The 12737-nt window shown below is 36.6% G+C and overlaps 1 protein-coding gene across 7 annotated transcripts in view; it reads right to left on the reverse strand.

Moving 5' to 3' along the window:
• The window catches only part of LOC107718836 (regulating synaptic membrane exocytosis protein 1-like), an 89447-nt gene that overhangs the window by 46076 nt on the left and 30634 nt on the right, over window positions 1-12737 (reverse strand). For 6 of the 7 annotated variants that reach the window (XM_016526078.1, XM_016526076.1, XM_016526077.1 and 3 more), the window contains 2 exons: window positions 6806-7022; window positions 3040-3054 (listed from right to left, as the gene is read on the reverse strand). In XM_016526078.1, coding sequence (XP_016381564.1) covers window positions 3040-3054; window positions 6806-7022 — 232 coding nt within the window. The remainder of the gene's footprint in view (window positions 1-3039; window positions 3055-6805; window positions 7023-12737) is intronic. The other variant, XM_016526073.1, reaches the window with a different exon arrangement.

Consider the following 12737-nt stretch of genomic DNA (forward strand, 5'->3'; position numbering starts at 1 on the left):
CTCATTTTGTCTCTCATAGTTGAGGTATACCTATGATGAAAATTACAGGCCTCTCTCATCTTTTTAAGTGGGAGAACTTGCACAATTGGTGGCTGACTAAATACTTTTTTGCCCCACTGTATGTGGGGGCGTGTTCGAACGAGCCGTTTTAGGTAGATGTGGCTAACTCTTAACTTTTATAAAGAATATCTCTTTGGATTTGAGACTTTAGTCTTTGCAACTTTACAGATCTTCTTTATGCACCAAGAGCTTGTAACACTCTAAAGAGAAAGGAAAAAATGAAATCGCATCATATGACCCCTTTAAAATATAAAATAAAATGGAAAACAGTTAATTTAATAATATCACAATATTACTGTTTATTTTTGACTAAATTAATTTTGGCATTTGGTGAGCTTAAGAGACTTATTTTACAAAGTCTTAAATATCTCTACTTGTTAACATCAAGGGTTTTTATAAAGATAAAATGAAACTGATTTAAATATTAAGATTTTTAAAAAATACTTTAATAGCATTTTTGTATTCCAGGTTTGGTACTGAGCTGGGAACCAACTGAAAACTTTTATTATTTGTTTTTTTTAAGTATCCTTTAGTTCACAAAAATGCTAAACAACTGCTGAGCTTCGTAACAATTTACCAACGAGCCATCATCTGACTCCAGCTGGCTCTGTTTGACTAGCATTCATCATTAGACTCCGCCTCTTCCTCCATCTTGTTAATATAATTTCATTTCCATCGCTCGGTAAGATGCGGACAGGCAGGGTTGTCCGCCGGTGTCAGGTCCACGCAAACGGGGTGGATAAATGGAGTGCTTGAGTTCGGTGAGTGGAGGAGAAGGGAGAACGCAGTACACGCTTCCACCTCCGACAGCTTGATGAATTGGGGCGGCAACAGGCAGAGCTAGACCCATAATTCAGCATGTTATAAATCCTGGATAAGGATGAAAGACTGCCACAAAAGACATTACTGTCCATTCCGTCTAATGAGCCAGTACATCAGCGCCTGGAGACGCTCACCCACCGGCCCTCTCTCAAAACACTCCTTCACCCGTCCCTCGTACAAAGACCATTCCTATTGTTAAATACCGGATCAATAGTGTAAATAATCTATTTCATCTCCCTGTTGATGTTACAAAACCAACTTTCAGTCTTTCGTCACTGAGACATACATCTCACACTTGACAAGCCATCTGCGGATCGATACGGTGATAAGTTTAGCTCTACTACATCTCCAAACATCAGACTTTCTCTGAATTAAGCAGATTCATGAGGTCTATGAATACAACGCCTCCCATGGTACCGCCAGACTTTTGTGTGTGTGTGCATTTCATTGTCACATTATAATCGTCTCTGTAGACCTGAACTCAAGTCCAAATCCCCACTGGATCTGTGTTTCGTATTTTCACTACATAAAGTCTTACATGAGGCCTAACCAAAGTCTGTTTAAAAAAAAAAAAGGACAGTCATTCTCACCAGGGTTGTTTTAGGTAACTAAACCTAAAAACATAAAAATATATATATTTACTTGAAATAAATGTTAAATTGTTAATAATAAATGTTAAATAATAAAAAAAGTTTTTTTGTTTGTTTGTTTTAGGGCTGCAACTAACGATTATTTTGATAATCGATTAGTTGTTGCAGCCCTAGTTTGTTTGTTTTGCTTTTTTAGCTGGCCAAGGCAACATTCTCATTTTAATTTAGTTTAACTTGATGTATTAAAATAACTAAAACTGAAATAAAAAATTAATAAAACTATATAGAAAAAAACTAAAATATGACAAAAAATTTAAATCTATTTTAATTAATTTTGATAAAAAATATATAAAAAAAAAACTATAACTAATTTAAATGAAAATGGAAAATATAAAAATAAAAATGGATTCAAAATATTAATTTAAAATAAAAATAAATAAATAAAGGTCCAAAAGGTATAGAAGAACCATTTTTAGGTTCCCCAGAGAACCTTCTCTAAACAGTTCTTATAAGAACCATCTTTTTTAGTGTAAAAATATATTAACAATATTATTATTTTAATATCTAACGAACTTTTCCACTACAAAGAACCGTCTGTGCAATGAAAAGGTTCCATGGATGTTAAATGTTCTTCATGGAACCACTGATGCCAATAAAGAACCTTAATATTTAAGAGTGATACTAAAATAACACTGGTTCTCATAAAATAAAACATTGGTCTAACGTCCCTGTCAATATAATATCCACAAACAAGATGCAAAGGAAGAGGAGAAAGATCAATATTAATCATTTCACAGTGTCTCTTTGAAGAGGTGGGCAGTGGAATGACACATCGTTAGTGTTTTCCAGTATCACCGAAGTTCTGGTGTTAAAAACTACACAGCTTCAAAGCCCAGCCTGGCTGACCATATAGTCTAAAATGGATCTTTGGAAAAGAAAGAAAGAACAAGAGACCGAGAGGAGAGTGTACTGCCTAGGGAAACGAATCTGACTTCAAAAACAGCAGCACTCAGAAAGAAATGCTTGGCTGAAGAAGAAAACACAGATATTACCAAGAGGCCTGATAATCATTGGGATAATGAGCTCTGGATTGCATATACAGGGATCTTTTTGCAGCACTGAAGTATATGGCACTGTTCTGATAAACGAATGCAGCGCCATGGGAGAAGACACAGTGCATGTTCATTTTAACAGTATAGCAGGCCAAGCAGGACATGCATTCATCGAACACATTCTCTGGCCCTGATTAACTAGGATCACAAATAAAGGGTGCTATTGTGCTACATACTGCACTACATGTGTGCATTGTGGGTGATTTACTAACAAGAACTGTATAAATAGGTTAGACATGTCAATATTTAAAGGAGGCTTCTGCATGTGGTAATTGTACTAAATGTTACATGGAGTGCTCACTGCATACCAGGCAAACACATAATGACAAACACACACACAAACAAACAAACAATAAATAGTTCTGAAGTACTTGTATATGTGAATGAAGGGAGTGAGGGAAAAACATCAGCATTCACACTGCACAGTGAACAAAAAGAGAATAGAAAATGCTAACCACTTTGTCCTCTTTCTTCTCCAGCGTCACAGAGAGAAACAGGATGGTGGGTGGGGGAGAAGAACAAGAGAGAGAAGTATGAAATGACAATCAGATATGAAAACAAAAACCATTTAGATGCATACTGGAATAATAAACACAAAAACAGCTCTAGACTGGCATTAGCAGCATCAAAAGGTGTCAAAATACAAATGGCATTTTCCAGCTGCAAAACAAACATGTCTTGGAATGTTTTACATTGTAATGTGGATTTATTCACTTTTTCCTTGCTATTATTTCAGGACAGATCACGGTAGTGTAAATTTGCAGGTATGTTGCCACCCACAGGGCAAACCTGATAGGTGCAGGTTGCGCTGATATTCACTCTAATGCCCGGTTCAGACTACACGATTTTAGCCCGATTTTGCCACGATTTGCTTGACATCGCAGGGTGTCGTGGGGATTCGTAAACGACAATGGGCGTCGAGACGCAAGATTCCATCGTTTCAGCACGTGTAGTGTGTCATAGTGGACAACAACCGATTCCGCGTCTGCGATGCTTCACGACATCACGACAGAAAGACTAGCATGTTTAATTTTTTTTCCATCGTCCACGACGAGTTCTGTCACATTGGTGACGTTGACCAATAGCAGCACAGAAGCTCTTTCATACACAGGTTTCAAACATGGCAAAACGAAAGAGAGATGATGGTGCTGCTAGGTGGAATTATGAGATGGAGGAAAGGTTGGTGGAGCTGTGGCAACAGTACTCCTTCCTGTATGATGTGTCATCAAGGGGCTACCACGACAGAACAAAGAAAGAAAAATGCTGGCGAACTATAGCGGAAGCGCTGCAGCAATGTTTACACTCTTGTTTTCACGCACATCGTTAAAGACGGCACGCGATGAATGGTCGGGAAGCAACGTGTAGTCTGACATGTTTTTTGCCGACGCCACGACAAGATTTTAGGAGTCAAAATCATGTAATCTGACACAGTGACTATCGTGACCGACAAAAATATCGTGTAGTCTGAACCCGGCATAAGATTTCCCATGATTTATTCCCAGTGGAAATAAAGGTAGTGCATGGGTCACTGAAAACGAGAACATGACATTCCGCTTAGTAGGTCCTACTGCTTCAGAGCCACCATAGTAAAAACACTCACAGACACTAAAATGCTATTGTATAACTATAAAACACCTGCACACTGATAAACAAATGCACACTAAATGCAGGTGTAAACACTGTACCATTTTTCATTAACTAGCTGTCATAGGTATTTCACTGCCATTTAATGAAGAATCCATACAGAGATTCACACTGCAGGACACATCATTTTGGAGACTTGTCCATTGGAGGCTGGCATACATATCAATGAGCACGGAGGAAGAAGATTGGTTAACTTCAGATTTCATAGTAAAAACATCATGGTACAGCCATCTGCCATGTTTAATTCAATTTACTGTATTTAATTCAGATTTTAATTGTAGTTTGCACTTTTAATTGTGGCTAGTCTGTGGCTGGGAGTTTATTAAATTCCTAAATTAAAAAAATACTTTGGGCATTCGGAAATAAATGTAATTGTGCATATATACACTATGATTTGAAATTTTGGGGTTGGTAAGATTTTTTATGTTTTTGAATGCTCACTAAGGCTGTATTTATTTGAACAAAATAAAGAAAATCGTTAATATTATTACAAATGAAAATAACTGTTTCATATTAGAATATACTTTAAAATGTAATATATTCCTGTGATGACAAAGCTGAATTTTCAGCAGCCATTACTCCTGTCTTCAGTGTCACACAATCCTTCAGAAATCAATATTTTATTCTGACTGGGTATGCATGAAACATTTCTTATTATTATCAATGTTAAAAACTTAAATTGCGCTGCTTAATATTTTGTGAAAACCATGATACACTGGGTGCACTGGGTGGGGCATTTCTGATTTTTGTAACAGTTTCAATGAACTATTTCGAGTCTGTTCACTCTGGACCAGCTCAGGCTACTCATAGCAATGGCTATGCTCATAGTAATAGCTATTAAGTGTATTTCATCGCTTTTAGCTACTGTTTCCAGTCTACCAGATTGAGTAGGTGTAGCTCTCTATGTTTAACCTACAGGCATCTAGCGACTCCATTATCAAGACTGCCACTCTCATTAATAGTACACGCCAAAGGGCTCCGAGAAACAACATGCGCTCATTTCAGCGAAACTAACCTCAGGGCAGCACCCATCCACTACCAACGGAGACTTCACTTCCATTGCATCACATATGGGATTTCTCCTACCTTCTCAGACACAGACAAAAGCATCTGAACAGCCTTCTACACTCAACACTGGCCCTATCTGAGCTTTCTCACATCTAAACCTAAATTAAACCTCACGAAGGGCCAAATGTAAGTAAAAATCAGCTTTGGGAGTTACATCAATACAAAAGCAACAATCAGATCCTAGCTGACATGAATTAAATCAAAATCTCAGTGGAAAATATACTTATTAAAAATATGAATGTAATGAAATTCTAATTCTGTCTGATGCCAATAAGCAGATAAACATTTTAAGCCAATAACCAGTAAATGGTAGATACATAAAAATTCTATTTTGTCTAAATAAATGGAGAAAAAAAAAACACTAAAAAATATTTTAATGTTAATGTTTTTAAAATACTAAAAACATTTTAATGTTCCAACTACATTTAGGTACAGTATCACAGCATTATAATGCAAAATTAAAAATATGATTCATTTTAGGATAATTGGGCCATATTTTCCCATTCTTCTCAATAGCAAAAAGTTGCCCAATTTACCTGAATTCACTCTAGATATTAATTTTGACATTTGCTAAAGATTTTATTTAACAGTGTAATTAAATTATTAGTATTTTAAAGATTAACAAAGTGAGCATTTGGATGATGGCAAAGATAATTTAAATGTAAAGGGGAAATGAGCATGTACAATTAAATATCCAGTTTCGACAGCTACCAAAAAACTATACAATTTCTAATACTGATAACTAATACTGTCAATATAATGTTTATTCTTCATAAAAAAAAATAGCATTATTCATGACATTAATATGATTTATTAGACACTCTATGGCTAATAAGTCATTCATTTTTCATAAGCAAAATAATAATTACCTTTTTTATTAACTTGTAAATAAAATGTAAATAAAAAATGCTTGATAGGATACATTGACTGCCAAAAAATGTCTCAATTCACTTGCCATTGGCAGGCGTAGACAATAGTTACACTACAAATGGCCTGGCTTCATTGTGTAGCAATAAAAATGTACATATTTACTTCAAATATACAGATGGATACATCTGTAACTAAATCAGTGTGTTATTAATTACATTTACCCTTATCTCCACCTCACTGACCTCACTCCCTACTCTACTGCCTCTGTCGGTGAGCTGTTGACTCCCGACACTGCACTCATTATGACTGAACACTAATTAGCTCTCTGGACTCAGTTGAAGGAATAGAAAGAGAAGGTAAATATCACACTCCAGGAGGTGGGCCACCATTTCAGGTGCTTCTCTTTGCGTGGTACGGCTGCCCCTGTGGAGAGTCAGTGCCGACTCGGGCATCCCAGTGTGGGTGTGCGGCGACCCCCCGGTGACCAGCAGCGTCATCTCCTCTGACTAATGCCCAATTAACCTTTCTCTCATCCACCCAGCGCTCTTCTCTCCCTGTCCCTGCTTAAATGTGTGCAGATGCAGGTCGAGGAAGCATGAAAAACAGTCTGGCCACTCACACGATATAGGTGGTACTCACGTTATTGGAACGCAGAGAGACCCTTCCCCCGCAGCGGGCACAGAACTTAGTCTGGCAGTAGGAGCACAGGTTTCCGCAGCCATCAGCAAACTTGGTCTTGTGGCAGATGCCACAGGTGGGGGCGTCATCCTTGTGTTGGCCCTGCTGCCTCTGTTGGGGGGGCTCCGGCCCAATCCGCCTCACCTGCTCCTTGTAGTTGGCAAACTGCTGGTGCAAACTGGAAGGGGAGAGGAGACAGAGAAAGAGAAAGGGGACATAAAAAAATTTAGGTTCAAATTCAATAGTCGCCAATGTAACATTTGTACCTAACAGCTTCCCAATCTTATGAGTAAATTTAACATCAATTCTCTCAATTTTAACATGTTACCAGTAAATGTAAAATTTTAGCCAAATAATCCCTCCATTTTACCATTTTACCCCAAATTTAAAATTTTAACCCAATAATCCCTCAAATTAATAGTTGTACATTTTTGTAACATTTGTAACATTTTAACCCAATAATCCTTCAAATTAATAATTTTACATTTTTGTATTTTTTTGTGACATTTCAACCAAATAATCCCTCAAATTAATAATTCCACATTTGGTAAAATTTGTAACATTTTAACACAATAATACCTCATATGAACAATTTTACACATTTGTAACATTTTATTAAACCCTCAAATGAATAATTTTACATTTTTGTAACTTTTGTAACATTTTAACCCAATAAACCCTCAAATGAATAATTGTACTTTTATTTTTTTTGCCTTTTGTAACATTTTTACCTAATAACGCCTCTCCCCCCTCCCCAAGTTTACCAGCAAATTTCACATTTTTACCTAATGACCCTCAACATTTTCCAGCAAATAACTTTTTAACTTAATAATCCCTCAATTTTAAAATTTTACAAGCAATTTTATAAGCAGATTTAACATTTTTATCTATCATCTACCAATAAATTTGACATATCAGAAATTTTGACTTGATGGCCTGATACTCTAATTTGATTTTTCCACTAATAATGCCCCATATTTATTCAGATTAATTGACAATATGTTTTTTTTTTCTAACAAACTGACCAATTTTCACAGTAAGTTCAATGGTTACCCTGTTTTCTCGAAAAAATCATCTCACAGAACAGAACCAAACAATATAGCCCTGACTGACCATGTGCACATGACAAACTCCAACTTCAAGGTATGTATTTACTTGGAAAATATGTTGCTAGTAAGCACTTATTCTGAAGCTAATGCAGTAATTGAAGACAGTATCATGATATTTCAAAGGTTCACAAACTGCATGTCAATGGAAACTCCACTTCACTCTCTTTCACTCCAGCTCTATCTCAGTCTTTCTTTCAGTCTAATGTTCTTTCCACCACGTAGATGAAGAATGCTTAAAGACTACATGAACGTCTTCCAAAAGAGTTCCAAACAATCCAGCGACTACTAAACAAAATCATGACACATACAACCCATATCCAGCATTTTCCCCTGTCTAAACAGCACTGAGGTCTCAAGCATGAATCTATCCGGAGCTTTACTTACGCTAAAGGGGTCTTCCTCACAGACTCCTCCGCCATGACGATATCATGTGACGTATATTAAAATAAGCAACCTACATATAGAGTTAAAAGAATATACTACCTACGGAATGTGATGAATGTGCGAGCATCCATGCATAACGTGCCCCAGAGAAAGACAACGAGATGATCTGAACTCCTGCCCCAGTCCTAACCCCTGTCTCCCTCCCCCTGTGCACCCCTACTGCTCTCCTGTTCCTCAACACCATCACCAGTGAACATCCTGTGGGTCAAAGATAAACGTAAAGAACAAGCTCCAACACAGGAGTGACAAGATGTGACTGCAAGATTAAAAATTAAAATAAAAAAACTAAATCGGTTGCTTTTTCACATACTTAAGAGTTCTATACAATGCAATACAATACATTTGTTATAACTTTTTTGGTATTAAAAGAAGAAATTTACAATTACACAATATAAAAAAGTGCAAAAACAAAGAACTACGTATCTAAAAAATTCTATAATTAAATTACAAATATGTGGGAAATATGTCAAATTTTTGTCACCATCATTTAAGGTTGTAATATTCACCATAACTGAGAAGAACTACAGAAAGTCAGATATATATTTTTAATTTATTTTAATAATATTATATTTTATCCAGTTTAGCTGGATTATCATTTACGAATGCTCTAAAATGTCTTAGGAGAAATAAAATATCCATCCATTCATCTATATCAAGGGCTATTTTTAATGGCATGATCAATTACTAAAACACTAGACACAAATTATAGACAAATAGCAGGCTTCTAACAATATTACAATAAAAGTTTATATATGATTTCTCAATTTTATGTGCCAAAATTTCATGCGCAGAAATAAAGAGACACATCATATAACAGTATGAGTTAATGCTATTAGCTCAGCTCAGATAAGTTGGTGTAAAAGAAATTTCACAAGAAATGTTTGAATTTATACTGAAAGTTCTGATTTTTTATTATAGACATAGCAAATAGCACAGATACAGCATTGAGATCTCTTATGAAACTCTAAAGCTAATATCTCAGTTAATTCTCATTGCTGGTTAGGAAAAACAAATGAAACATTAAATTGATTTTTTCTTTGGCATTTTTAAGTGTAACTGGAAAAAGGCACATTGTAATTCCAAAAGGCTTGAAATAGGATCCCAATTGCAATCAAAAAAAGGAAAGCAGGTTGAATTAAGCATGCACTCTTCTCATCTCAATATTAAGATGTAACTAGGGATGGAACAATTACCGGTTTCACGATAAATCACGATAAAATGCCCTGCCGGTTAGTATTACCGTTTAAAGGGGTCATATGATGCTGCTAAAAAGAACATTATTTTGTGTATTTGGTGTAAATGACCTTTAGTCACAGTAGCTCCGATGAACAACAGAGCACAAAGTCAACGCTGAAATGAAATTGAGCAGCACTAGACTACAAAAACCTTTCAACGCTTTATGAAAAACATGAGAAACAGAGACAAACATTGAGATTGGCACTGTAAAAGAACATGTGAAAGTGCTTTGTACTCTGAGCCGGAAATGATATTCAGGAAAGCAACCCAGGCTTGCCATAATTGAGACAGCACGTAAAACAAAGACCCATAAGTGAAGCACAAGGTTATACCAAAGTGAACCACAGCTTTACTTTACTAGCATAAAACCCCTCTTCCCCATCACAAATCATTTGCTTCTCTCTCTCTCTCTCTCTCTCTCTCTTCCTCTCATCCAGGAATAGAAGTAAACCTTTTGTGAAATGCAAATCAGGCACACAGTCTGCAAGAAACGGTGAGCAATTCACACGGGACTCCGGCATTAGCACAGAACTTGGTGTAATTAAGGTATGAGGAAGCTCTAATTAATGTGGTAAAGTGTGGGGATACGGAGGAGAGCCGGCGTGGAGATGCGTGAGGTGGGATGCGTTTTTACTCCGTTCTCCCCTGCTTCTGATGTCGTCGGGCGAGCACATGGAAACGTCCGTGATGAAACAGCTGTCAGCAGTCGCTCATACTAACGCACACCATGACAGGAGCCACAACTGTAACTCATTGGCTGTGCGCAGCGTTCCTTCGGAGGCTTTGGTCGGGCCTACACGCTGGCCCATTTATCATGTCCGCTAGGCCCCACGGCTCCCCACATGGGCATAAATCCACCCTATCTGTGCCAGGATGTCGTATGAAAGGACAGACGAGGGACAGAGATGTAGTGAAAGTACTGCTGAGGTTCAGTCAGTGTAAATTCAACATCATTCACAGCGAATGCCGGGACAAACGTGCGTTTATGAGGGAACAGAGCACGTTGGCAGCCTGTGATGGAGCCATAAATGCAGCTCACAGGCACTAGCAGCTCCATTCATCCTCTAACAAAAGAGCACAAATCTGAACACCACTCACAGGACATTTATGCTGTGTTCAACAGAAAAAACAGCTTGACACAAAAATGCCTCTAATACAATATATGTCAATAAAGAAGAAGGTATTTTATATACAGTGGTGGCCAAAATGATTAGAACACTAGTATTTTCACCAGCTAAAAAAATGGTTTTAAGTCAGTTATTTCTATTGTTTGCTGTAATGTGTCAGTAGGAAATATCCCATTCATTTTGCCATTAATTGTAATATTCCAGAGAGATTTTTTTTTGCACAAGGAGTCTGACGACAGCCAGTGCTCCATACGGAGATGTGATCTCATCATCATCCAGTCTGTCTGGAATGACATGAAGAAACAGAACAAACTGAGACAGACTCAATCCAGAAGAACCGTGGCAACGTATTCAAGATGCTACAAGAAACCTTCCTGCAAAGCTATAGTACTGTTAAAAGTTTTAGGCACTTGTGTAAAGAATGTTTGGAAATGTAAACTGATATTTCCTACTGACACACTACAGCAAAAGATAGAAATAACTAGGGGTGGCACGATACCATTTTTTCAGAACCGATCCCGATCCGATACCAAAAGTTCTGAATATCGGACAATACCGATACCAATCCGATACCAGCACAGTTTTTTTTATTTAATTTCTATACCTCAGTGTGTGTTGACCTGATCATCACTCTTTTGTGTATTACACACAATCTACTAAATATAGACAACTTCATTATAAAGAAAAATATATAATAAAAAAATAACTTCTACTAACTAAATTAAATCAACATTTGGTCTGACCATCCTTTGCGTTTAAAGCAGCTTTTGCCCTAGGTGCAATCTCATTCCAGACAGACTGGATGATGATGAGATCAGATCTCTGTTGGAGCACTGGCTGTCATCAGACTCCTCGTGCAAACAAAAATCTCACTGGATTATTACAGTTATTGGCAAAATGAATGTTTGGAAATGTAAACTGATATTTCCTACTGACACACTACAGCAAAATATAATAAAAAAATATATAATCATAATCTATGAGAAAAATACTATTATAAACTAGGTTAGTGGATAATTCAGCAGCAAAATTTACTCTACAAAAAATGATGAGTTCAAAATGATTTTATAAAATCTAAACATTTAGAGAAAAAAACATTTAGTGGGGGGAAAAATAAAAATAAATAGGTGCAATCTGGTAAAATGTTACACATTGCTCTTTGTATTGTAATATACATTTATGAAAAACAAGTAAATATAATTATATATAAATATATGCAATAAATTAAATACATTTCTTTTACATTTATAGCACAGTAATGATGCAGCAACATATGATAGAAATGTATTAAATCTGTGCGTTAGTTTATTAAGCCTTTTCTTTTAACAGTTTTCAATTTCAGTTACTGTACGCGTGAAGAACAATTCATAGTGCTCTGTACGCCAGTGTTGTGATCTCTAACAGACACCCAGTAGAAAGTAACATGATTTAGAATTAGCTATAAACTCCAGCAAGATAAAGTAATTTTATGCAAAACTGCTGATGTTTATCTACAGATCAAGTATAATAATAGGAACATTGTATCATCCTTGAGAGAGTTTCGTCATCTTGACTGTCGTAACTGAACGCGACGCGCAGCTTGAATGCTGAATGGAGGATGACTGACAGCCACAGCGGAGAGAAGGGTTTATGTGAACTTGAATTTAATAACTTAAATACTCATCTGTACCTCACATTATACTATGAAATATAGTGCACGGAAACTTTATGGTGCTTTATAATGTTTTTGTGCCTTTCGTGGGGCTTAACAAAAACACAGAATATGATAGAATAGAATATTCACTATATTGTATTTGGATCGGTCTCGTCTGACCGATACCCCGATCCAGCAGAAAATGCCAGTATCGGAGCGATACCGATTCTGAATATCGGATCGGCACACCCCTAGTTAATTCTCAGCACATAGAGACCCTTTCACCTAGATATCACACTATAGAGACTGTGTCTGTTCCCCGAACTAGAAAATACAAAAAACGT

This window comes from Sinocyclocheilus rhinocerous, unplaced genomic scaffold, assembly GCF_001515625.1.
Source record: "Sinocyclocheilus rhinocerous isolate Xijiao unplaced genomic scaffold, SAMN03320098_v1.1 scaffold3288, whole genome shotgun sequence".
NCBI lineage: Eukaryota > Metazoa > Chordata > Actinopteri > Cypriniformes > Cyprinidae > Sinocyclocheilus > Sinocyclocheilus rhinocerous.